Genomic DNA, 25,464 nt, shown 5'->3' with positions numbered 1-25,464 from the left:
GCCAGAGCGGAGCCAGAGCTCAGACATCCGGGCGCCAGCGAACACCTGCGAGCGGCCCCCAGGGCCCGCGGGGGGAGCGCTGGTCGCCGGGCCGGGGGCGGGGCGGGCCGGGGGCGGGGCCGGCTCGCCTCCGCCCTGCCGGGCTCGGGCCACGTGGGCTGAGGCTCCGCCCCGGCCCGGGCCCTAAGCCACAGCGGGTGGGCAGCGGCTCTAGAATTGCGAGGGAGGGGAGCGGGCAGAGGGGACCCGGAGAAGCAGTTCTGCGGGAGAGAACGGTACCGGCTCTTAGAGTGTAGCCTGGGGAACGGAGAAGAGTGGTGGCGGTGCGAGGTGATGAGGCCGAGAGGACACATAATTGAAGGTTGCCGGGCGCATCCACAGCTGGGGAGAGCTATAACTGGCGTTCTCAAGACACCATCTCCGGTGTCACGGGCATGACTTTGAATCCCTGCTTTGTTACTTAGAGCTGTGTGGCCACGGGCAAGTTACTTTGCCCGTTCTGAGCCTGGCTGTCTTGCTTGTTTGTTTTATTTACAAAACAAAACTCTCTTCCAAATGTCCCTGTTTCAGAGCTGATGCGATAATGAACCCAAGATACTCAGCTAATAGTGAAGCTTGTGTTTCAGGGAACTTGGTAGATGCTTTATGTACGTTACCTTTAATCTGAGTCACAAACCTGCAAAGGAGGTACCATCACCCTCTTTCACAAATGAGGGAGAGTGACCCTGGGTGGCCCTGGGTCTTTCATTCTGCAAGCACCCACTGGGGACTAAAAAAGTACCAGGTGCAGGAAATGGCGAGGGAGAAGAGCTGGCCTGGAGGAGACATGAGAATATGGATTTTTAAATTCCTTGCTGTGCTACGTCCCTGTGGTGTGTGACCTCCAAGTTATTCAGCCTCTCTGAATCTGCTTCTTCTGTAAAATGGGGATAATGATACCCGCTTTGCTGGGTTGTGGTGATTAGAAAAAAATTAAGATAACATAGAGCCTGGCACCTGGCAGGCACTTGATAGGTGATTATGACAGAAGACACTATCCTCAATCTGAGAGTTTTCCTACCCGCAGTCAAATCGCTTTCACTCTCTAATGACTAATGAATTGGCATGCTGGTTTCAGCTTTTGTCCCAGCCACCTGAACAGCTCAGTCTCAGCAGACCTGACAGGCAATTTCCTTGGAATTAGCTTAATAATACCTTGTAGGTGTGTGATGCATTTCAAAGAACTTTCCCACCATTATCTTCTGTCTGGGGAGCAAGAACTGCCAGCTGCTGGGCAAAGGAGAAGAGAGGCTTGGAGAGGTAAAGCGGCTTGCTCAAGGTCACACGGCCGCTGCGGAGCGATTTGCGTCTTTCTAGCCATCCCCAGTCCCCTAGCTTCTGAGTGAGCAGGAAGCAGCATGCTGTGGCAGAAAGGGCAGAAGATGAGTTCAATGACTGCGATCAATGGTCGAAGGTAGGGCCACGTACTTCAGGGTGGATGGCTCAGGATCAGCAATCTTACCTAGATGTGGAAACTGAGGGCCAAGAGGGGCAATCTCTCGCTTGCGCTTGGATAGCTAGGATGTGTTAGAGCAAGGATCTGCACCCCTGTACGGCTGTCACCAGAACAAGCACAGCACCCCTAACAAAACCTGGGTCCCTAGACCCAACCTGGGTCTACTTGGTTGAGGTAAGAGTTCCTCACATAGGGACTGAGGACCTCGCAGGGGATTGGAGGTCTGCTATGACTCTGCAAGAGGGTGTGTGTATTTTCTGGTGTGCTCAAACCTCCCACCAGATCATCAGAGACCAGGAAACAGGTTAGGAACCGCTGGTCAGCCAGTTGGCAAAGACAGAGGTTGCCTTCCCACCACGTGCCCCTGTTCACCCCTGAAAGCTCACCCGGGTTAAGGCATGAAGGGTGATGACGTGACTTGTTTGTTATGAAATATTGAAGTAACTCATGCCAGGGGCCAACACACAGATGAGATCATATCATAAACAGGAATCTCATGAGGCCAGGAGCCTGGTGGAGCCCACCTGGGGAGCTGCCAGGTGGGGAGCAAAGGGGGATGGTGGTGATTGGTGGTCTTGCCCTCTGCCCCACTCTCAGACCTGGCTTCATGGGATAGCCAGTCTCAGGCTCTGCTCCTGTCCACTACAATTGTAGTCACTGTAGTTATGTTAAAATCCCATCTCAAGGGGCTGTGAGAACCCGGCTCAGACCCATTATCCATGGAGCCTCAGACTCTCCATTTCTGAAATAGAGTCAAAGATGCTCACAGAATAGACTCCCAGTGGAGGTGTTATGGGAAGGAAATACCAGAAGGAATGGGGGCTGTGAGCCTGCTTCAAACTCCCAGTCTAGGCTCAGTCTTCAACTACCTGGTGGGAGGAGAGGGATTGGTATTAATGTTCCCCAATCAGCACCTAAATCATTCTGATCAGAGTGGCTGAGGGGTTTGAGGGATGAGAAAAGCCCCTCTCCTATTTTTTCCAAATTTGGAAGCCCAAGAGGAAGCCAAATCAGAGAGCATGAGGAGGGAAATGAAACCGGGCCCTGATCTGCTTATTCATCTCTAAAATGGGTCTATCAACCACCACCCCGGTCTGGGCTCTGAGTGAAGCTCCACTCTTCCCCATCCCCTGCTAGAAAGACCTCATGAATAATTAATGGCACCAAAGCCATAGGGTAATGGAGCAAAACAGCTCAAGGTACCTAAGAAACTGGGACTCAGGAGACCTAATTTCTATCCTGAGCTCCCAACTTGCAGATGAGCTCCCCTCACATCTTTCCTCATCTGTAAAATGAGGGGCCAGGGCCAGGATCTTCTCTGCACGTGGATCCCATCATAAACCTTTTCCACTGTCCCCCCAACTCTAGTCTTAGCTGGCATTTCCCCACATCTCCCTTACATAAGCAAGTTTACTTTTCCCACGGTCCAAGAAGGACATTGATTTCTCCTAAATTCAGCCTTATGAGAGTGTTAGCACTTAAGGAAAACTAATTATATACTCAAGTGTTTAAAAACCGTTTATTATGCAAAATGTTAACTTTTATAAAAAGTTTAATATACATTGCATGGTCACAGAAAGTCACCTTCCTGCAAAAAAGGTACAAAAGCTATATACTCTATTATAGAGTTCATAATCAGGGCAACAGAGCCTTTCTCCAAGGAGACCAGAAGACCAGCTCTACTGCGGCCTTGGCAGACTTTGGAGAGCAGCCACCCCCCCCACCAACCTCCACACTGTGAAAGAAAGACTTTAAAACTTAGGGGTGGGGTGGGGGCCGGGAGACATTGCCCAGCTGGTGCCCAGAGCTAGCTCTGGCTCTTTAGGCCACCCAAGTTCACAGTCCTTCGCTCCCGGGCGCCAGGTCCAGGTTCGAGGCAGGGGTTCGGGGAAGTCAAGTGGGCAGGGCGAGGTTGGGGCCCATCCATGCCCTCGGGCTTCCGGCCGTAGAGGGTCCCGGGGTCCCAGGCGGAACGGGCGCCAGCACCTGCGTTCTGGGCGGGGGAGGAAAGAAGACCAGGGAGCCATCAGTTTCCGCCGAGCGCGCCGAGGCGGGGGCCGTCCGCAGACTGCCCGGCGCCAGGGAGGAAACTTGGTCTCTACCTCCAGCTGATAACTCCGAGCCCCACGCTGCCCCCACCCAGTTGGCGCCAAAGGACCACAGGCGGAGCCTGCAACCACCCCGCCCTCCTGGAATTGACACTAGCTGGGAGAGGGCAGAGGAAGGGGCAGAGGAAAATACAGCTCCTTTTACGATTCCAAACTACAAACAGAACGGCTCTTTTATTCACCTGCGCCTACTTTTTCTCGTGTCTTTGGCCTCTGATGGAGGGCAGGGGCAAAATGCGTTCAAGGTTGAAACGCACATAGGGCGGGGAATTGGTTCTATCATTCATTTAATGTAACCACGGTAAGTCCCTTGCCCCTCTATCGCCTCGTTTTCCCCAAATTGAAGAGGCAGTAATTCCTTAAAAGGCCAACCAATTCCAAGATTTGTCGTTTAAGCACCGCCCTACCTCCACCCCCCAGGGCGAAGGTGAGGATGCTTACCTGGAGGTGCCAGGACTGCCAGGTCAGTGGCAGAAGCTCCTCTTGTCATTGGAAATCACAAGTTCCGGAGCGAGCTCAGCTGTCTGAGAGAAAGGAAAGAGGGAAAAGTTATGCACGGCATTTGGGAGTTTTAGGGGTCCAGGCAGCATCCTGGCTCTGGAACTCAGCCCCGCCCCAGCTCCCGCGCACGCTCCCACACACCTGGATGGGAAGATGCGGGCCGTCTGGGGGTCCAGGGGCGGGCTCGGCCAGAACCACCTGCAGGTCGAGGATATAGTCGATGACGCGCTGCAGGATTTCCACCTGGCTAAGCTGAGTGCCTCGCGGGACTCCGGGGACCAGTTCCCGCAAGCGCGAATAGCAGTGGTTCATGTCGTCCAACAGGCTCAGCGGCTCCTCGGCTGCCGGACCTTTGCCGCGACCGCGCGCGATGGCCAGGCTGCGTTCAGACAGGCAGCACACCGCCTCGTAGCAGCCGCGCACCGGGCTCAGAGCCTTCATACTGAGGAATGAGACTGGAGGTGCCGAAAGGACGAAGACAGCCAAAAATCCCCAATAGCAGCTGGCAACGCGCGCACGCCAGCAGCGGCCCCACTTATAGAGCCCGCCTCGAAGGCACGCCCCTTTATGCAAAACGTGCGCCCGGGCCCCGCCTCCGCCAACCCTGGGCGTTCACAACCCGGTTAAATTGCAAACAGGCTTCCTCCGGCTGGTCTGACGCCGAATACCGCGGAGCCGCGGATTCAAAGAATGAGGAAGCGCTGATACTGGGGAGAGGCAGGGCCTCTTTTGCCAGCAAGGATTTTAAAAATCACTTAAAACCATTAAGTTTAAGAATTTGCCTTTTCCTGGCAGCGCCCCAGATCTTTGAGCTCCCCTGCCCCCTGCCAGTCCACCCACAGCCCCACACTAACTCGAACCCACAGCTCCTCTGAGGTCATAAATCCCTGAACAGCAAAGAAGATTTTTTTTTTTTTTTTTTAAAGCAAAGGATTTTTCAAGGGAAACTTGTAAGGAATTAGTGCCGCCTTGTTCCCCAATTTGCTGTTCGTCTGACCTCCAGACTCACTGGCGTCAGGAATTATCTTGTGACCAGAGGGGAAAAAAATTAATTGCGGTGAAGCTGAGGTTACAATGAAGAAAACAGATTTGGGCTAGGGCTGAGATTGCAGAAGGAGGAGGGGAAGGGGGTTTGAGCAAAGAACACTATTTATTTGAACAACAGGGGAAAAGAAAAAAAAAAAGCAGACTGAATCCGTGATTTTTGCATGGGGAAAGAAAGGAGCTCCCACCCTCTGGCCCCATGGACTTCATAAGCAGCCAAAGATATGCCAATTGTGTTTTGGAAGTGAGTTTGATTAGAATTTTGGATAGAGTTTTAAATATGGGGGACAGACAGGATGATTTCTATATAAATCTTTTTAGGGGCCCCCATTGGGTCAGCCAATCTCTTAACTCTTGCTCTGCCCTTCCCCCCTCCACCCCCCCCCCCCACTTTCCACACACCTCTCTGCAGAAAACAATAGTTTGGTAATTTCATCACTCAATTGTCTGTCCCTTTCTGCTATGGAAGGGTAGGCCACCTGGACTTGATTATTCTTAGCCTTGCTGAAATAGCTCCAGCTCTAAGAGCCCAGGAAAAGGATCAGAGGACAGGGAAGCTAAGCCTTGTATTGCAACAGGACATCACACTCAGTATTCTTTCCTTGTCTTCTTGTCACTTCCCAGAACTTTTGGGAATTTGCAGCCTCAAATGTTGGTTTTCATCTTGGAAACCCAGGTGGGATTCCCCCAATGGTTGCTTCCTAAGTCAATCAGTTGGTAAATATTTATGGAGTCACCTTACATAAAACAGTGGCTCCTGTTCTCAAGAATCTCACAATTTGGGGAGACAAAATTAACACAGGAAACAATTAAGAGTTCTATAGTATGTGGCACTGATTAACAGGACAATGGGAGCTCAGAACTAGGAGAATCTCAAAATTGTCATGGTAGAAAGGACATTGGGCTGGGGATCAACATCCCAGCCATAGGATCTCGAACAAGTCCACGTACCCTGGCCTTGGTTTGCCTTGTGAATAATATGGTGAGATGGTGCTAAGTGATTATTTAAAATCCTTTCCAATAATGGAAATCTAAGGCTTTATGAAATTTGGATAGGCAGGAGTGGGATGGTAAAGGGCCCAGAGAGGGGCTATAAAACATGTCCAGTGTCACGCCACAGCTAATGGCAGAGCCAACCCTGAAGTCCCATTGTTTCCCATCAAACCACAGGGCTCTGTGTCGCGAGAAAGGGGTCTTCTAAAGACTTTTCCCTAAAAAGTTAATGTTTTCAAGTTTCTTCTACTCTTTAGCATAAGAAGGAGGAAGATGATAACCTGTGAGTGCCCAAGTCAGTCTATAAATGCTATAGACGTCAAAAGAAGAGAATGCCAGCTATTTGGTCGTGGGAAGGGGAAAATGGTGGCTCTGCAAGTGGTCCTGAGTGACCAAATAGAAAACCCTTTCCTTTTCTATCACATAGACTTCCGTGGTTTGTGCAAAATGGTCTAGCTGGGGCTGGCAGGGGCGAGGGTGGGGGGGGGGTTGCGGGCGGTAGGGGGTGCTGAGGGGTGGTTCTGAAAAATCATGGCCTTTGGGGCCGGGCAGATTTATGTTCACATCCCTGTTCTTCTCTTTTACTAATGATGTTGAACTAAGTCAACTCTCTGTGCCTCAATTCCCCAGTTTATAAAATGAAGCTAATTAGACCTACCTCATTTATTCAACAAATAATTATCGCATGCCTCTGCTCCGCAAGGCACTTGACATGCTCTCTCCACCAGATCGGTTAGTCTCCTCGGTGCCTGCGGACACAGCATAGGGCCAGGTGTGTGGTAGGTGCTGGGTCCACAGGTCCATACAGGTTCTCTTCTCTCCTTTTCCCTCCTCCGTTACTACCACTGATGCCTCAGGCTTGTGTACCTGTTTGCAAAGCACCTTCACATTTATTATTTCCCAAGATGATTTCAGGCTAAACTGCCTCTGGGCTGTGTGACACAGGCAGCAGAAAGTGCAGTGGGATTAGCAAGCAGAATTCTCTCTTGCCACGCCAGTAACTTGCAATGTGGCCTTGGACGTGTGTTCTTCCTTCCTGGGCTGAATTTTCTGCAAAATGGTGGGGGAGGAGGGAGCAAAGGACCTCTGGGGGTCTTCTCCAATCTAAGATTCTAATTCTGAAAGAAGCAGGGTACGGTTGGGAACACTGAATAAAGATTGAACCCGAGAGACTTCTTTTTCCAACAGCGGACTGGAGGGCTAGCTCAGGCCTTCTGCGACTAGTTTAGTGGTGGTGGGGCCTCAGCCTCTTATTCCAAATGCCTCTGAACTTTCTGTTCCCAGTTCTGCTCCTTTTACCAGCTTTTTCCCCCCTCTTGCATTTTTTATTTTTATGAAAGGATGTCATTAAGGCTTTTGTCTGCGCTGTTTTTGTTTCAGAACTTTTCTCACAATCCTATTTTTTGTTGAGGAATCCGCTCCTTTGCCCAGCTGTGGGTCCCGGTCCCACAGCTGTGTTGATCTAAGACTCAGCCCCAGACAGCCTGGCGCCAGGGTGGGACGTCATGCGTTCACACAGGGATGCGTGTCCCAGGCAACCTTTCCTCGGGCAGTCACCGGTCGGCGACTGCCGCCCCCACCAATGAGCGCCCGACACCCGAGAAAGGGGCGGGGCCTGCGCCTCCCCGGCAGGCGAGCGGCTTGTGAATTGCAGATGCTGGGAACTTGATAACGTTCCCTGAATTGGGGCCCTTTAAATTCTTTTTTCCCTCCCTCTTTTAGTTCTTTCTTTTCTTCCTTTTGTTTATTCTTTCTCTCCACCTTCTTCCTTCATCTATATATGTATATAGTTTTTTTTCTTTGTCATCTCCTTCTTCCTTTTAAAACTATCTCCTCCCAGTGTCAGGAATCATTTTGTAAGCATTTCCAGGAACTGAATCTTCCTTTGCCAAAACTGAAAGAAAAAAAAAAAGAAGAAGAAGAAGAAAAGAAAAAAAAGTCAGTGTTGTGTACTCTGATTTTTTGAAGAGTTGGCAGAACTATTAAGTTATACTGTTTTGTCTTTAAAATTTTAAAAAGTGGTGGGGGGTCTCTGAGCTGTCGCTTTCAAAGCCAGAGTAATGATGATGAGAACTGCAGATGTCTTTTTGCCTAAACTGAGTTTCTATCTACTTGTCTACCTATCCATTTTCCCCCCGTTATGTTGTGAAGTTGGAATCAAGGGAACCTCAAACACTTGCCCAAGGTTACTGGGATGTCAGCTGTGGACTTGGGGCCTCCCCCTCCCTTGGCTCCCTGTCCACTCTGTCCACTAACTCTCATTAGCGTTAGGGTGGTCTGCTGTGGTCTCAGAACATCCCCAGGTGCCGTATTTCCTAATAGGTACCTGTTTGCTCCCAAAGTGCCTTAACTGTGTGCTGAGGATTTTCCAGCTGGGCACACAGAACATGTCCCCCCCCTCCCCCACCTCCCACTCCCCCCACCTCCTACTCCCCTTCTCCTGGCGGTGAGCCTAGACCTCAAAGTGCTGCTTGAGACTCATGTGACACAAGGAAAGCACAGGGAATTCAGAATTAAGACCAGCCTCAAATTCCTGTATGAAGTACTTCCCCTCACTCTGCCTCAGTTGTCTCCTCTGTAGAATGGGGAGGAAAATAATATCCACTTATCTCACAGCTGAAAGGATCAAGGGGAGGAGGGATGGAAAGTACTGTGGGAACCAATTAGTTATTTTTCTGTGCTATGATGTGATGGACCCCTGGTGGGTGGACTAGGTGGTACCAGTTGCGTTTAATGGTTTATGCTGAGACTGTTCTCAGGAATGTGGGTAATATGGAGAAGGGACTGTAGGAAGCATGGGGGTCTAAGACTTGAGTCCTTATAGGGGTGGGGATTTCAGAGACCTCCAAGATAGGCTATTCTATAGTTAAGAAGCACTTGGTGCGGGTGCCTGGGTGGCTCAGTGGGTTAAGCTGCTGCCTTCGGCTCAGGTCATGATCTCAGGGTCCTGGGATCGAGTCCCGCATCGGGTTCTCGGCTCGGCAGAGATCCTGCTTCCCTCTCTCTCTCTCTGCCTGCCTCTCCATCTACTTGTGATCTCTCTCTGTCAAATAAATAAAATCTTTAAAAAAAAAAAAAAAGAAGCACTTGGTGCTATCATCACCATCATCATCCTTCATTGAATCTTAACCGTTCACCTTCTCATACATTATCTCACTGATGCATTTTATGAAAAGGAAACTGAGGCTCAGAGAGGTTATTATGCTTGCCCAAAGTCACATAACCAGTGAGTGTTAGATCCAAGATTTGCACCCGTGTCTGCCTGTCTCAAAACTTGTATCCTTCTTTGCCTATGCCTTTCATTCTGTCCCTTCAAAAACTTCTTGCGAAGGTAGATTGGACCTGAGAGCATTTTACTGTACTGGATAGAGAAAAGCAAAGTGGGGGGGAGGTGGGGGATGTATTTGATAGGAAGACAGACACTAAGGTGCTGGGAACATTAAGGGAAAAACCTTTCTTTTCTAAGCAAAGAGACTCAGGGAGCATTGGAAATTTGAAGCTTTTTTAATTCCCCCAAAATCCCTTTCTTGTCCATGTTTTAAGGGATGTTTATTCTTAAAGTGCAGGATGACATCTCCTGTTTTTAAGAATCCGTTTGGAATTAAGTTTCCTCCCTCTCTCATTCTTCCAACCCCAATTCCACCTTTTTGGTCCAGTCATACCACCCTGAAGTTAACCAACCCCTTGCTTCAACAGGTAGGCAATGACCATGGATGTCCAGGAGCTGGCTGGGCATCTGGAACGAAGGAGTGGACACCCACAGGGAAGCAAGTAGGGAGTTTATTTTCTGAGAACCTATCCTTTGTTGGGGACCTTATAAAATATCTTATATAATCTGCTCTAGAGGCTTTGGGGGTAGGTATTATTATGGCAAAGATCCTGAAATTCAAAGAGATTTGTCACACAGCTGCTTGGTATAAAACCCCACCAATCAGGATTTGAATTGGGTCTATGGCTCAAATCCTGACACACACGAGGATGAACACACACACACAGTGTGTGTGTTCATCCTCGTGTGTGAAACCGCACACAGTGTGCAGACACAAAGGACTGGTTCTCTCCCCCTAACACTTACAGGCTAGTGAGCATGACCAGCAACACTCTGTCAAGCAGGGACAGTTTAGAACTTCTAGAATTTGGAGAGCATCAGTGGGTCATGTGGGAGTTTAACTGTGACTTTAAAAAAACAAACAAAAAAAAAAAAAAAAAACAACGGAAGGGGGTGCCTGGATGGCTCAGTCAGTTAAGTGTCTGTCTTTAGCTCAGGTCATGATCCTGGGGTCCTGGGATCGAGCCTCACTGCCTGTTCAGCCAGGAACCTGCTTCTCCTTTTCCCTCTGCTCACCATTTCCCCTGCTTGTGCTCTCTGTCAAGTAAATAAATAAAATCTTAAAAAAATAAAAATAAAGGGGCGCCTGGGTGGCTCAGTGGGTTAAAGCCTCTGCCTTCGGCTCAGGTCATGGTCTCAGGGTCCTGGGATCGAGCCCCACATCGGGCTCTCTGCTGAGCAGGGAGCCTGTTTCCTCCTCTCTCTCTCTCTCTGCCTGCTTGTGATTTCTCTCTGTGTGTGTCAAATAAATAAAATCTTAAAAAAAATAAAATAAAATAAATAAAAAATAAAAAATAAAAATAAAAATAAAAACAACAAAAGGAAACACATATATCGCAGAGGTTTTAGTATTTCCAAAGCACTTTCACTTGGGCTTTCATTGAACACTCCCAGCCGCCCGATGGGCCATAGAGCTCACCTGCCTTGCGACCAGGCGGTCTTTCTCTGGTTACAGTATCCCTCCCAGTGCCTGGCACAGAGTGGGCACTTAGTGAAGATATACTGAATGACATTCCACCTCAGTCATCACTTTTAGGAGACGCCTTGGGGGTGGGGGGATTTAAAACCCAAGTGCAGGTTATACTGTCTGTCTCTCTGATTCTGTGACTCTCAGGCCTAGTGTCTTTGCTGCAGACACCAGCAGCTGGATTTGGGCTCCCACTAAAGGGGGTCAGAAAAGGCTGTAGAAAGATGGAGTCCAAAGAAAGAAAAAAGGTACTCCCCACAAAGGTCTTGAAATGCAATGTTCACCCTTCCCAGATACTGTCTTGTGTTGGCCTACGTCCCAGTTGCTGTTCAAAGGCTTTGAGGGTAGGTACTGAGGTCAAGAGAGGGGGATCTGACCTAAGAGACAGGTGTCCCTGCCAGAGAGGGAAAGGCTCCTCCACTCCCAACCAGAGGGCCTCCTGCCCGCTACAGGTGCTCCTGAGTGGAATCATTACTGTGGAGGCCCAGGCATCGGCAGGCTTGCAAAGGACAACCTTCGCTGAGCGTCAAGAGGGAGCCAGGCATCTTACATGTATTTTCTCTGTCTCAATCCTCGTATCAGTTGAAGTCCGAGGGGCGAGGTGACTTGCCCAAGGTCACTCAGCTGTTGGGAAGCAGAGCAGAGTGGCCTGAGTCCAAAGCTTGTGCAGTTAGCCAAGCTACCAACTGCAGGAAAATGCTGGAGAACGGGGGACTGTCTTAAGGAGGAATTGAGGATGGGAGAAGGAAATCCACATCTGAAGTCCATTTTGCTCAGCAGCCCCTCATGGTGTCCAGCACTGTTATGTGTGTATGTCTCTGAGTAAGTGGGTTCTCCTCCAGAAAGTGTGTGTTCCTTCCTGAGTGTGGGTCCTTCACCCTTCCCTGGGTTTTAGGATCCCTCTTGAGGGTTGTGTGTCTGGGCCCCTGGTGAGAGTGTAGGTGTCTCTCCAGTGCTGCGACCCATTTACATTTGTGGGGTGGTTCCCTGCCCAGCATACGGCATACACACGAGCTTCTGGGGGGGTGTGCAAACTTCTCCCTAAAGTCCCCTTTGCAGTGTGCGTCCCTCTCCCCCCAGTCCTGGGGCCAGGTGCAAACAGGGCCAAGAAGACAATGAGCTTGCACGCCCGGGTGGCCTTTTCCTCCACTCCCTCATTCACTGTGACCCCCTCCGCCTTCACCCCCGCGCCCTGGCTGCCCCCATCCTGGCCCTCTCCGACCTTGGCCCTCCTCGCCTGCGCCAGGGCGCCCCACCTCGGCCCTGCCAGACCCTCCGGGTCCTCCCTGCCCGCCCCTCTGCGGCCCCCACCCAAACCCTCCCCGCCTGCTCCCCCAGGCCCCGCGGCTCCCTCCCCAACCCTGCCGGACCCTCCCCGCCAGCCCCACCCGCACCCCGCGCCCCGAGCCCCGCGCCCCGCGCCCCCCCCCCGGCGGCCCCAGGCGCGCAGCTGCGGGACACACAATCGCCGGCGCCCCCTCCCCACCCCCCGCGCAGCCCCTCGCCCAACAAAAGCCGCTTTCTTTCCCCACAACAGATTAAAGACCAGGAGGGGGTGAAAAATAGCTTCTCCAGCCCTGGAGGGGGAAGGGCGCGGGAAAAGCTGGGCTTTGGGGACTCTTTGATGGCGAGCGTGTGGGAAACCCGGAGGAATGTGGCTGCTGGGATCCGCGCAGCAGGGCGAGGCTCCGGGAGAAGGACCCGCCCCCCGCCGGGACCCCTGCGCACCCCTCACCGCGGACCCTCGTGTGCCCCGCGCCCCCACTCGCTGAGCCCTCTCGCTCCTGCCCATTCTGTCTGTCCCTCAGTGCCTTTTCTCTATTTCGAACTTTTCGGTCTTCTTCCTGTTTTCCGTTCTTCTAATTTTCCTTTTCGCGAATCCCCTTTGCTCGTCCACCTCTTTTCTTCTCATTTCTATTCTCTTCGTCTCTTACTCCGTGTCTTTCTTTATCTAGATCTAAACACCCGTCCTTTATCTCTTCTCTTTGTCTCTCGGACACACTCTGTGTGCCTCTTTGTGGCCTTGTCTCAGTTTCTTGGTGGCTCCTTGTCTGTGTCTCCGGCTGGGGCTCTCCTGGGTTGGCTCATAGGGACGCTGCTGGGTTTAGCACAGTCTCCTGCCTGTTTGGAGAGGGCTGGCAAGAGAGAACCTGGGATGTGGGTAGTTTGTTGAAACATTCCTCTCCCTACACCGACACATGTATGAGTGCAGATGGGAGCTGGCAAGGGGAAGACTGCGGGAGCCCAGAGAACAGGCAGGGAGAAGACTTGGGGTGGCCTGGCCTGCTAGACCAGGGTCCACTAGGAACAGGGGCTCTTGGAGGCATCCAAGGGTTCAGCATTATTTTTGGCCCAGTTTAGTTCAGTCTGTCAAAGGAATTCCTGGCCCAGGACCAGATGGTGGCCTTGGGACCCTGATGGGAAATGGGTTGGGTCTCCTGGCCCCCTCCCATCTAGTCCTTGGGACAGGGCTTGGGGGAGGAAGGAGGCTGAGTCAAGACAAAGGGCGTCCAAGTGGCTTGGGGCAGAGACCATCCTGGCAGAGACCCGGAGGTATGTGCAGGGAGGCTCAGCCTCCAATCTTGGAAACATAGCCTTTGCACTTGGCTCTGCTACTAGCTGACAACCCTGGGCAAATCCTCTGTCCTCTTTGGGCATCAGTTCACCCACCTGCAAAACGAGATCTTTGTTTAGATCAGTGGTCCTCAGCCTTTTATTCTACCCACAGATCCCAAGATCCAATTTATTCCAAATGCATTGCTTATATTAATTAATCTGCTTTCTCATTTTGTGTTTATGAAAGACAAGCATTCAGAGTTTCTGATTAGCATGATTCATTACCATGCAGAGCTGTTCTAATTCCAGCCAAAGACACCCCACGGAGACCCCCAAAGCCCTGGTGCTTTAGTAGTCTGTGCAGTAGAATCCCATGGGAGACTCTGCTTCAGAGTCAGACAACTTGGGTTTGAATACTGAATCTGCTGGCGTCCAGCTGTGTGACCTTGGGGAGGTCACACCCTCCCTCTGCTTCCTTATCTGTAAAAAAGGAGATATTCATAACATCAACCCCACAGGATTGTGGTGAGCATTACATCAGATAGCAGAAAACTGTAAGAAATAGGTGCTCAAGGGCGCCTGGGTGGCTCAGTGGGTTAAAGCCTCTGCCTTCGGCTCAGGTCATGATCCCAGGGTCCTGGGACTGAGCCCCACATCGGGCTCTCTGCTCAGCAGAGAACCTGCTTTCTCCTCTTTCTGCCAGCCTCTCTGCCTACTTGTGATCTCTGTCTGTCAAATAAATAAATAAATAATCTTGAAAGAAAGAAAGAAAGAGGTGCTCAATAAACAGGAACTGTTAGAATATCGATGCCCTATACCAACACTGCCAGATAGAACCATGAGGCAGCCCAGTAGGACCGCATTTGTAACTTAAAGTTTCCTAGCAGCCACCTTTTTATTTTTTTATTTTTTAAAGATTTTATTTATTTGTTTGACGGACAGAGATCACAAGTAGGCAGAGAGGCAGGCAGAGAGAGAGAGGCGGAAGCAGGCTCCTTGCTGCACAGAGAGCCCAATGCAGGTCTTGATCCCAGGACCTGGGGATCATGACATGAGCTGAAGGCAGAGGCTTTAACCCACTGAGCCACCCGGGTGCCCCTGGTGTGCTTTTCCTCATGCAGCACATCTCAGTTCAGACCAGCCACATTTCTAGTGCTTAGTAGCCACTCATGGTTAGTGGGAAACAATTGGACAGGACTGACGAATTACTTAGAAAGCCAAGGTAGATCTTAAAGAGGAAAGAACATTGGAGTTGAGTGTTGAAGGCCAGCATAGATTTTATTTTATTTTATTATTTTTTTTAAAATATTTTTTTTATTTATTTATTTGCCAGAAAGAGAGAGAGAGAGAGCACACAAGCAGGCAGAGAGGCAGGAAGAGGTGGAGAGAGAAGCAGGCTTCCTGCTGAGCAAGGAGTCATGGGATCATGACCTGAGCCAAAGGCAGCGGCTTAACCCACTGAGCCTCCCAGGCATCCCCAGCCGGGATTCTAATACGTGAAGAGCAGGCAGGAGGTAGACAGGAGGGAAGAGGGCAGAGAATGTGAGCAAAAGTGCTAATCAGCTTGCGTAGGCAGCCTCTAGAAAGTGGGTCGCTGCTAGCCAAGACTGGATAAATAGTTGGAGGTGGGGGTGTGCAGGGTGTCTTGAGTGCCAGGCTAAGAGCATAAAGAATGTGGGTGTTAATACTTTAGAGATCCACCTTCTTTGCAGGGAAGAAGACAGCCATACCGTGGGTAGTGTTGATTCTATTAAGATCTTGGTTAGCACCAGCTACCATTTCTTGAAGATTCACTATGACCAGGCACTATGCTAACACATTATGTTAATTACATCACTTAGTTCTCTCAACAAACCCTCATACATTGCTGATAGGAATAGAAAATTTTGGAAAACAGTTGGCACTTTCTTAAAAAGTTAAAACATAAATTGACCATAGGACCCAGCAATTCTTGTAGGCATCCACCCAAGAGAAGTAAAAACATATGTCTAGTATGTTGGTATATGAATGGATACTCATAGCCACATTGTTCACTAGAGCCACAAAGTGGAATCAACCCAAATATCCATTAGCTGATGAATGGATAAACAGACACACCTCCATACAGTGGAATATTATTCAGCAATAATAAAGGGAATGGGTTAGTGGTATGTGCAACACACAGATAGAATTTAAAAATATTATGCTAAGTGATGGGTGCCTGGGTAGTTCAGTTGGTTAAGGGTCGGACTCGATTTCAGATCAGGTCTTGACCTCAGGATTGTGAGCTTGAGCCCTGAGTCAGGCTTTGGGCTCAGTGGGGGGTGGGCTTGACATTGTTTCTCTCTCTCTCTTCCCCTCCCCACTCCCCTCTCTCTAAGTGAAAGGAGCAAGACCAAAAGGAGAATATGTTGTATGATTTTATTTATGTGAGATTTCCAGAAAAGATAACTTTACAGAGAGAGAAAGTAGACTAGTGGTTGTGAAAGGCTGGGAGGAAGAAGGGGTGTGACTTCTAATGGAACAGGGTTTTGGAGGGGGAAAGGGTTGATAAAAATATTCCAAAATTGATGTGGTGATGTTTTGCAACTCTGTAAATATGCTAAAAATCATTGAATTGTATACTTAAAATGGGTGAGTTTGATGGTATGTAAATTATATCTCAATAGAGCACTTTCATTTTTTAAAAATTTATTTTAGGGAGAGAGAGCACACACACGTACAAGCAGGGGGTGGGCCAGAGGGAGAGGGAGAGAGAGAATCTCAAGCAGACTCCCAGTTCAGTGCCCAGCCCAAGGCTGAGCTCCATCTCACCACCCAAGATCACAACCCCAGCTGAAACCAGAATTCAGGTGCTTAACTGACTGAGCCACCCAGTCACCCCTAAAGCTCCTTTCTCCCAGTGGTGAGATGGAGCCCCTCATTGGGCTCCCTGCTGCTCGAGGATTCTGTTTATCCCCCTCTCTCTGCTCCTCCCAGGACTCATGCATGCTTGGTCTCTCTCTCTCTTTCTCTCTCCCTTGCATCAATCAATCAGTCTTGGCGGGGGCGGGGTGGGGGTGGTACTTCCACCTACGTTTGCCATAGATGCTGCCCTTGTCTCCTTGCACAGATGTGGACCTCTCGGAAAGGTGACACGAGGCTGCTCTGCCAGGAAGCGGAGGAGTCGGGTTTTGAAGCCCGCAGAGCCAGGCAGGCTCCTGACCTCGGGGCTCTCCCACCGGATGAAGGTTGCTTGCGCTGCGCACTCCATCTTTCTGGGTGTACTTACCGCACCGGTTTGATACCAGACATGTTTTCAAGATGCAGCAACTGCTGTCTTAGAAGACAAGGGTCAGGGGGAGGCTGCGGATTTGGGACACAGACAGAGCCTGCTTCGTGAGAAATCTGCAGCAGCTGGGCCAGAGTCATGTGTAGGTCCCCTGCTCTGACTCTCCCTCTGACTCCCCCACCCCAACTCTGCCTCCCTCCCAGGGGAGAAAAGGATTTGGTTCCAAAGCTGAGGCCAGAATAGGAGCCAGAGACCTGACCTGACCCCCACCTTGGAATCTAGTGGATCTGGGGCCAAAGATGGGGGAGGGGCCGTCCCCAAACCCAAGGAACAAACCCTGTCATTTTATAATCACATCATAGAGCAGACTTGAGTGGAAAGTCACAGGATCTGAAATCTTGAAAATTGGTTTGAACCTCTACCTCTCAGTCTCCCCATTCAGTGTCCTTGAGTGACTTGCATACGTGCTCCAAATCTCTGGTTCTCTTACCTCTGGAACAGAGACAGTGATATTCCCTTGGGTGGTTGTAAAGATTTGGGGAACCAGGGATTAAATTCACTTTATTTTATTTTATTTATTTATTTTAAAAATTCACTTTATTTTAGACTGCCTGCATTACATGTCTTAAGTTGCTGCGGTTCTAAGTAATTTCCCCACTCAAAAGAAACAAGGTTACAGACCTATACCCCTGGAGCAAATAATACTTTCATTATATATTTAAAAAAGAAAGGAAGGAAGGAAGGAAGGAAGGAAGAAAAAGAAAAAAACAAGGTTAAAAGAGAATAGTAAAAATAGTTAATAATTCAAGTCAGCATTTATGGATGCTGATTCTGTTCTGTTTTAGGTGCTTTCCCTGCATTAACTCATTAATCTTCATCACAACCCATGATGTTAGTATTATTATTACTCCCATTTTACAGATGCAGAAACTGGGGTTCAAAGAAGTCAGGTACGTTGCTCAAGGTCACCCAGTGTGGGAAGGACAAGCCAACTTGACGGCAGAGCCTTTGCTTTCTGCCATTTATTTATTTCTTTAACTAAACTCGACACCCAACGTGGGGCCTGAACTCACAACCCCAAGATCAAGAGTTGCATGCTCTACCAATGGAGTCAGCCAGGTGCCCTGCTTTTTGCCATTTAGAATGGAACAGAATAGAACTCAAGACCGCAGTGTCAGGGTTGTGATTTCGAGCCCCACATTGGGTGTAGAGACTACTTAAAAATAAAATCTTTTTTAAAAAATGTGTTGTTGTTTTTTTTAATATTTATTTATTTATTTGACAGACAGAGATCACAAGGAGGCAGAGAGGCAGGCAGAGAGAGAGAGAGAGGAGGAAGCAGGCTTCCCGCTGAGCAGAGAGCCCAATGTGGGGCTCGATCCCAGGACCCTGGGATCATGACCTGAGCCGAAGGCAGAGGCTTTAACCCACTGAGCCACCCAGGTGCCCCGTTTTGTTTTGTTTTTTAAGATTTTATTTAGGGGCGCCTGGGTGGCTCAGTGGGTTCTGACTCAAAATTCAGAAAGCATGCAGGTGAAAAGCCTCCTTCTCAACCCCATTCCTGCCATCCCCCATCCTGCGAGTCTTGCTCATTTTTTCAAGGGGAAGGGAAGAACTGATACCTCTTGAAATTAGAAAGTGTATGCTTAATTTGTTCTGAAGTCATGAGGCATAAAGCCTACCTTACTCTGGTTGATTTCTTCAGGTCAGTCTCTGCCTGATTTCCTGTACCCTTTCATGCACCATTGCTTCCTGCAGGTGATGGTTGGTCCCTCAGGGAAATGGTTGGTCCCTTCTCCCTCCAAACTTCCCCCGAGGAATCCCCACCAGCATCCCCCTACACTCCTGACCACCTTCCCTCCCACCTCCAGGCCCAGCTTATTCCTCATACCCCGGAGCTTGCAGAGCCTGTAAATGCCAGAGGACATCTCATCGTCTCACCGCAGCTGATAGGATGAAGGTGGATCCCGAGGTCACACCTGGGTGGCCTCAGGCCAAATCTAGCTTGTGGGAAAAAAATTTTTTTTTTCAGTCTTACCAGGTGATTACAAGATTGGAAAATTTCACCTGAAACTCTAACGTTCCAGCTTTATTTGAAACACTGGTAGATCCAGAGTGTCTGTGTGGTTCAGTTGGCTAAGCATCCGCCTCCTGATCTCAGCTCAGATCTGTCTCAGGGTCATAGAGTTCAAGCCCCAGATGGGTAGACCCAGCCATACCGAACCTGGGTTCACGCGTGATGAAATCAGCCGGGGCTGAGTAGCAGTTGCCTTCTTTAGAAGGAGTATGTGCGGTCTGGATTGTCGTGGTTCCCACCACCCCTGCTGGTTAATGTGGCCAGCAGGTTAATGGCCTCTCCAAAGATGTCTGCATCCTCAGTCCCAGAACCTGAGCATAGGCCTTGTTTCCTGGCAGGTGGAAATGGAGGATGCAGAAGGTCACTAATCAGCTGATCTTAAAATAGGAAGGGTATCCCGGATTATTTTGTTGGGTGCAGTATAATCCCAGGCGTCCTTACAAATGGAAGAGGGAGGCAGAAGAGGAGAGTCAGATAGAGAGATGACTATGGAAACGGGGTCAGAGAGGTACCATGTTACTGGCTTTGAAAATGGAGGAAAGGGACGCCTGGGTGGCTCAGTGGGTTAAGCCTCTGCCTTTGGCTCAGGTCATGATCTCAGGGTCCTGGGATCGAGTCCCGAGTCAGGCTCTCTGCTCATCAGGGAGCCTGCTTCCCCTTCTCTCTCTGCCTGCCTCTCTGCCTACTTGTGATCTCTCTATCTGTCAAATAAATAAATAAAATCTTAAAAAAAAAAAAAGAAAGAAAAAGAAAGAAAATGGAGGAAAGGACCGTGACCCAAGGAATGTCAGCAGCTTCTAGAAAGTGGAAAAGGCAAGGAAATGGATCCTTTCCTAGAGCCTTCAGAAGGAAACACTGAACCTGCCAACACCTTGATTTTAGCTCAGTGAGATCTGGGCTTGAGAGAGTGGGGCACAGCTGGTGAGAACTGTTGTAAGCGCGTAAGTCACGTAGCTTAAAAGTCTTGATCGGTGGCATCTGTTGTAAGCGATGGGCTTATAAGGTGGATCCCAGGCTAAGGGGAGACGTCAGTCCCTGGTTTCCATCCCAGAGTCCAGTGCTCGCTGAGAGAGTTGGGCTGAGCAGGTAGAGTTTGGGGGCCACACAAGGCCAGAGACCTGGTGGGGCTCAGCAACCAGCAGCCAAGAGACTGATCCTTGACTGAAGACAGCATTAGAGGGTCAGAGTGGAAAAGCAGGGGCGGGTGCCTGCGTGGCTCCATTGGTTAAGTGTCTGCCTTCAGCTCAGGTATGATCCTGGGGTCCTGGGATGGAGTCCTGCATCTGGCTCCTTGCTCAGTGGGGACTCTGCTTCTCCCTCTCCCTCTGCCCCTTCCCCTGCCTTGTGGTCTCTATCTCTCTGTCAAATAAATAAATAAATAAATAAATATATATATTTTTTTAAAGATTTATTTTTTTGACAGAGAGAGACACAGCAAGAGAGGGAACATAGGCAGGGGCAGTAGGAGAGGGAGAAGCAGGCCTGCCGCCCAGCAGGAGCCTGATGCTTCGAGGCTCAATCCCAGGACCCCGGGATCACGACCCAGGCCGAAGGCAGATGCTCAACGGCGGACCCACCCAGGCGCCCCAATAAATAACATCTTTAAAAAACAAAACAAAACAGGGGCGCCTGGGTGGCTCAGTGGGTTAAAGCCTCTGCCTTTGGCTCAGGTCATGATCTCAGCGTCCTGGGATCGAGCTCCGCATCGGGCTTTCTGCTCAGTAGGGAGCCTGCTTCCTCTTCTCTCTCTGCCTGCCTCTCTACCTACTTGTGATCTCTCTCTCTGTCAAATTAATAAATAAAATCTTTAAAAAAACAAAACAAAACAAACAAACAAAAAAAACCACAAAAAACAAAGTGGCAAAGCAGGGACTGGGCTCCGGGCAGGGTGAAAGGGCTGTTGGAGCAGAAGGCGGGAAGATGGGGAGCAGGTGCTCACGTCGGGTGCAAGCTGGGGCAGGGTGTGGGGTTGGTGCTGGTGGGTGTGGGCACGACCAATGGGTCAGGATTCCTGTGGGGAGCGGCAGGCCGCCTCGCCGGGAAGGAACTCATCGATCAATTTCTCATGAGCGATTACTGATGGCTCATAGCGGCTCGCTGTGTCAGACTTGCCCAAGGTATTCATGTTTAACAGTGCATGTCATTTTAACATAAAAAGATGAAGTTGCATTTAAGGTAGCCGTTGTGGGAAGGAAACCCTCATGGCCACGAGGATGTAAGATGTCACCTGGACAGCCACGTGCGTCATCTGCTCTCTAAGCCTGGAACCCACAAAAGGTCTCTCATCTTCTAGCCCCTGTGCCCTTTAATGATCCCTAGATTTTGTTATAATTCTTCCACGTATTTTCTGTGTGTGTTGGACCAGGGTACTTATTTTCATTATTATTATCTTTTTTAGCAACAAGTCATATAATACTTAATATGTGCCAGGCACTGTCCTAAGTGATTTACAAATATTAACTTGGCTAATCATCGTAACGAGCGCTGCCAGCTCCCTCCTATAGATGTGGGCAAATGAGGCACAGAGAGGTCGAGGAATTTGCCCAAGACTCCATGAGTGGCTGTACTTCCTGAGCCTCAGCTTTCTCAGCTGTTACCCTGAATTAACAGATTCTAGGGTCCTCCCCAGAGTAGTGCTTCCTGGCCCTGGCGCTGTTGACCTTGGCTGCCGGGGCCCGTCTTGAGCCTTGCAGGATCTGAGCGACATCCCTGGCATCTACCTGAGAGATGCGGTAGCAAACCCCCTTCCTGGCTGTGGCGAACACACAAGGTCTTCCTCCCTTGCCCAGTGTCCTCTGGGGTCAAAATAAATTCTGGTTCAGTACCACTGCTCTAAAAGGACCTGGGGAAGATTAAGCAGGGTTGTGCATGTAGAATGCCCTCACACATCCGTTCCCTTCTCTGAGCCTTCTAAACCTATGCCCTTTGAATGCCCTTTGAGTTGTAACTCTTCACAACTCTCTTTCTCTTTCTGTTCCTTTAGTGATCTCGAATATGTGGCCCCCTCCACGTGAACCGTGTGCATGTGAGCTTCTTGCAAACCCGAAGCTGGTTCCAGGAGTCAGACCTACGTTCTAGTCCCCTCTGTTCCATTGACGTGCTGTGTGGCCTTGGCTGAAGCCCTCTCCCTCCCTGAGCCTCAGTTTCCCCACGTGTACCCGGAGGGGCTTGACCTAAAAGCTTTCCAAAAGATCTCACTGCAGAAATCAGCGACTGAATGATTCGTGCCAAATGCCAGCAAATTCCCCCTCCCAGAGTCCGAATTATTCCAGAGACTTAGTCATCCCAGAGTTTGAACTTTCTCGCAAAAACCATCTGAAAAACTCTTCCAGCTTAAAAAAAAAAAAGAAAGAAAGAAAAGCTATTAAAAGAAAGTAAAAGTTTCAAAACCAAATCCTGAGCAAACAACCCCGAAAACAATACATACACACGCTCACAGCACCCAAGGTAACGCCAAGAACAGGATATGAAACCTTGCAGGCCGACACTAAGAAATGATTCACAGGCTTTTTGAGATGCTTCTATTTCAAGGCACGATCCGCCCACTGGATCGGGCGGCTCCAAAAACAAAATAAACCTTAAAGAAGCTACCGTTTCTTATCTCAACACATAGTTGGCCTCGCCAGCATTGCCAGATCTCAAGGGCTCCAGCCAGAAGACAAAGTTAAGTCCTGTGAATTCCCTTTCTGTTCTGTTTCGAGTCTCAAGCTGCTGGCTTGTTTAAAGAAAGTTTTTTGCATCCACCTTTGGTTGGCTGAGCTTAAAGCAACACCGCCTTAACTGATGTGAGTTCCTACATTTAGTTTAGCAAGGCCTCTGTGTGACTCTGTCCTGCTAGATCCCGGGCTGGTCGTTCCAGCAGCTGTCGCCAACTAAACAATCCTGCCTGGCTTGGGGATTGTGCATATCGATATTAGACTTGCCCCAGGCTAGGAAACATTACTTTTAGCACGCCATCCAAAGCTCCATGCTCTTAGGTAAAATAGAAGTATAGAAGTATTTATTCACTGAATGAAATGCTGATTGAGTGCCCACTGAGGTAGACACCGGGATTGCACCGGGCTACGAGGAAGCCTCTGCTTTCAAGGAGCCTTGTTGAGTAAGAAAGGCACTCGGGTTAAATATAGTAGAAAAGAATGGAACTAATCCCTACAGGAAATGCCCTGCAGAAAAGGCAATACTAACGTTGGAGCAAAATTTAAAGAAATGCAAACACTTGTGATATGGTTAAGGACATTCTTATCCTTGATTGCCGCTTTTAGATTTAGAACATTTCTTTCACTGGTGCTCCGGGGTTACACCCCACCCAAAAGCCCAGAATGCTGCAGAAAGGGTCTAGTTCAAATCTCCTTTTCTCACCAACTCCTCTCCCAGCCCAACCTTACATCCATGCCATCATGGCTTCACACAGTCTTCCCTCCTCCCCCTCTTAACTGTCCTCCAGGGTCTGATTCCAAGCCCATTTTCCCCCAGGAAGCCTTTGCAGACCTCCTGGCCGTGTCCCCACTATTCCTAAATACACAGATCTCGTGCTCTTTTCTTGGCTTTTAGCCTGTCCTGCCTTGTGACCTCTCTTGTATTTCTGTCCTGAACTTTTACCTAACTTGTGAATTAGGAAAAAGAGGGTAAGAACCGACATTAAGTGATTTTGGTGCCAGGCGTCTTGTTGGCCCCTTACTATATACTGGCAGCCTGGCACATAGAAAATGTTCAGGAGGGGCGCCTGGGTGGCTCAGTGGGTTAAGCCTCTGCCTTCAGCTCAGATCATGATCACAGGGTCCTGGGATCGAGCCCCGCATTGGGCTCTCTGCTCAGCGGGGAGCCTGCTTCCTCCTGACTCTCTGCCTGCCTCTCTGCCTACTTGTGATCTCTCTCTCTGTCAAATAAATAAATAAAATCTTAAAAAAAAAAAAAAAGAAAAAGAAAATGTTCAGGAAATATTCATCAGCTGAATGCTTCAGTGGTTTCACTTAAATACAGTGATAACTGTGAGGCAAATGCTACTGGTATGCCCATTTTACAAATGAGGAAACTGAGGCACAGACAGGTTAGAGCCTGGAACTGTGGTCTTTCTGCCTCCAAAACTCTAGTTCAGGCTCATTCAGTTCTGTGTTGCTTTTCTTCAGATATATATACATTTCCCACCCTAAGAATCTTGTACATGGTCTTTAATAAATTTCTATGGATTGATAGGACACATCCTATGCTCTCTTCTTCATCCTGTCCCAGACATTATTACTTGCTGTCTTTTGTGGTTCACAGCTTTTATTTCTATTCTTAGTTTGAAAACCATCCCACTGTTACCTGTGTCTGTTTGTCTCTCCCCCTAGACCAGAGATACGTCTGCTGAGCCCAGGCCTGGCACATGGTTTGTGCTCGATGAAGGTTTGCTGAACCAAACAGTGACAGAGTGTGTTGAATTCTATCCCCCTAAAAAGGTATGTCCAAGTTCTACCCCTGGTACCTGCGAATGCAACCCTCGTTGGAAATAGGGTATTTATAGATGTAATTAAGGATCTCAAAAGGAGATCAGCCTATACGCAGGGTAGGCGTTAAATCCAAGTCCTGGAGTCCTTGTACAAGAAAAGAGTGATTTGAGACACAGAGACACAGAGAGACGGCCTAGTGAAGACCCAGCAAAGATTGGGGTGACGGAGACAAGAAGCGCAGAGGACTGGGGGCGGCCGCTGCTGGCTGGAAGCGAGGATTCTTTTGCAGGGCTCCAGAGGAAACCAACCGTGCTGACACCTTACTTTAGGACTGCCGGCCTCCAGAACTGTGAGCAACTCCATGCCTCTGGTGTTAAGCCACCAGCTTTGTGGTAGTTCAGAAGGCAAGCTGTAGGAGACTCATGCGGCATGTGAGCAGGGGGACAATCCCGGCTGAGAGATTCAGGGGTGAAGGGAAGCAGCCGTGACTCTGGGGTCTCACCGGCCTGGCTTGGGCACCTCCTTATTCTAGGGTCTCCACGGATGTTCCCCTGCTCCTCCAAGCTTCGGTTTCCTTCTGTGCAAAATGGAGTCATCTTTACAGCTAACATCTTTGTTTTTTCCATTTTATTTTCTCATCATGATTAAGTGTACTCTTTCTTAGATAGCTAACATCTGTAGAAAGGGCCAAGCAATGTGGTAAGACCTTTCCAGGCATCCTAAGACGGCCTGGGTCAAAGGCCAGGAACACTCGTTAAGAAAAGAAAACCGGGTTAGAAATGTACAATCTCACCTCACCCTGTGTGAGAACTCTCCACCCTGCATTGTCCTGCCTTGAATCTGACAATGTGATCATTCACGGAGAGAGCCTGGGCCGAGTCAGACGGGACCAGTTTCAGATCCGGACTCTGGTGTTCGTCTGGTGCGGTCTCTCTTGTCCCTCTGAGCCTCAGGCTCAGCATCCGTAAAATGGGGATGGTACCAGGCCCTACTTCATAACATGGGTGTGACGACTGGGAACGCACGTGCTGTAAGGGCAGTGCCGTTCTGGTGCACAGTAGGTCCTTAATGAGAGGAAGCGGCCGTTGCTGCCGAAGATGATGGCTCGGGAGGGGACAGTCCAGAGCATCGATCGAGTGAGAAAAGCCCGCAACAGCTGGTGGCTGATTTTCCCAGAGGGGGCCTGAGGGACAGCGAGGGCCTCTCGGGCAGCTG

The 25,464-nt window shown here is 49.6% G+C and overlaps 1 protein-coding gene across 2 annotated transcripts; it reads right to left on the bottom strand.

Annotated features, from left to right (window-relative positions):
- Positions 1 to 2,995: 2,995 nt before the first annotated feature.
- LOC111154732 (inhibitor of DNA binding 3, HLH protein) lies at positions 2,996 to 4,979 on the bottom strand. Of its 2 annotated transcripts, XM_022514607.1 has the most exons (4): positions 4,969 to 4,979; positions 4,246 to 4,559; positions 4,045 to 4,127; positions 2,996 to 3,488 (listed from the first exon to the last, which is right to left on the bottom strand). In XM_022514607.1, the coding sequence occupies exons 2-3, from the start codon at positions 4,543 to 4,545 to the stop codon at positions 4,068 to 4,070; spliced, it is 360 nt and encodes a 119-aa protein (XP_022370315.1). In that variant the 5' UTR covers positions 4,546 to 4,559; positions 4,969 to 4,979; the 3' UTR covers positions 2,996 to 3,488; positions 4,045 to 4,067. The 2 variants fall into 2 exon arrangements, 1 of the variants encoding a protein (XP_022370315.1); XR_002641099.1 differs by lacking the exon at positions 4,969 to 4,979 and having other exon boundaries at positions 4,045 to 4,603.
- Positions 4,980 to 25,464: the final 20,485 nt, after the last annotated feature.

Source organism: Enhydra lutris, unplaced genomic scaffold (genome assembly GCF_002288905.1).
Source record: "Enhydra lutris kenyoni isolate GAN:26980312 unplaced genomic scaffold, ASM228890v2 scaffoldscaffold38, whole genome shotgun sequence".
Lineage (NCBI taxonomy): Eukaryota > Metazoa > Chordata > Mammalia > Carnivora > Mustelidae > Enhydra > Enhydra lutris.
The sequence above is the reverse complement of the archived record's forward strand: the minus strand, read 5'-3'. Positions and strand labels throughout refer to the sequence as shown.

Bases quoted from the DNA above. Each gene is read 5' to 3' on its own strand.
- LOC111154732 (XM_022514607.1), bottom strand. From the start codon at position 4,545: ATGAAGGCTCTGAGCCCGGTGCGCGGCTGCTACGAGGCGGTGTGCTGC. The intron at 4,128-4,245 runs GTGTGTGGGAGC...CCTTTCTCTCAG, and splicing joins GCCCGCATCTTCCCATCCAG to ACAGCTGAGCTCGCTCCGGA.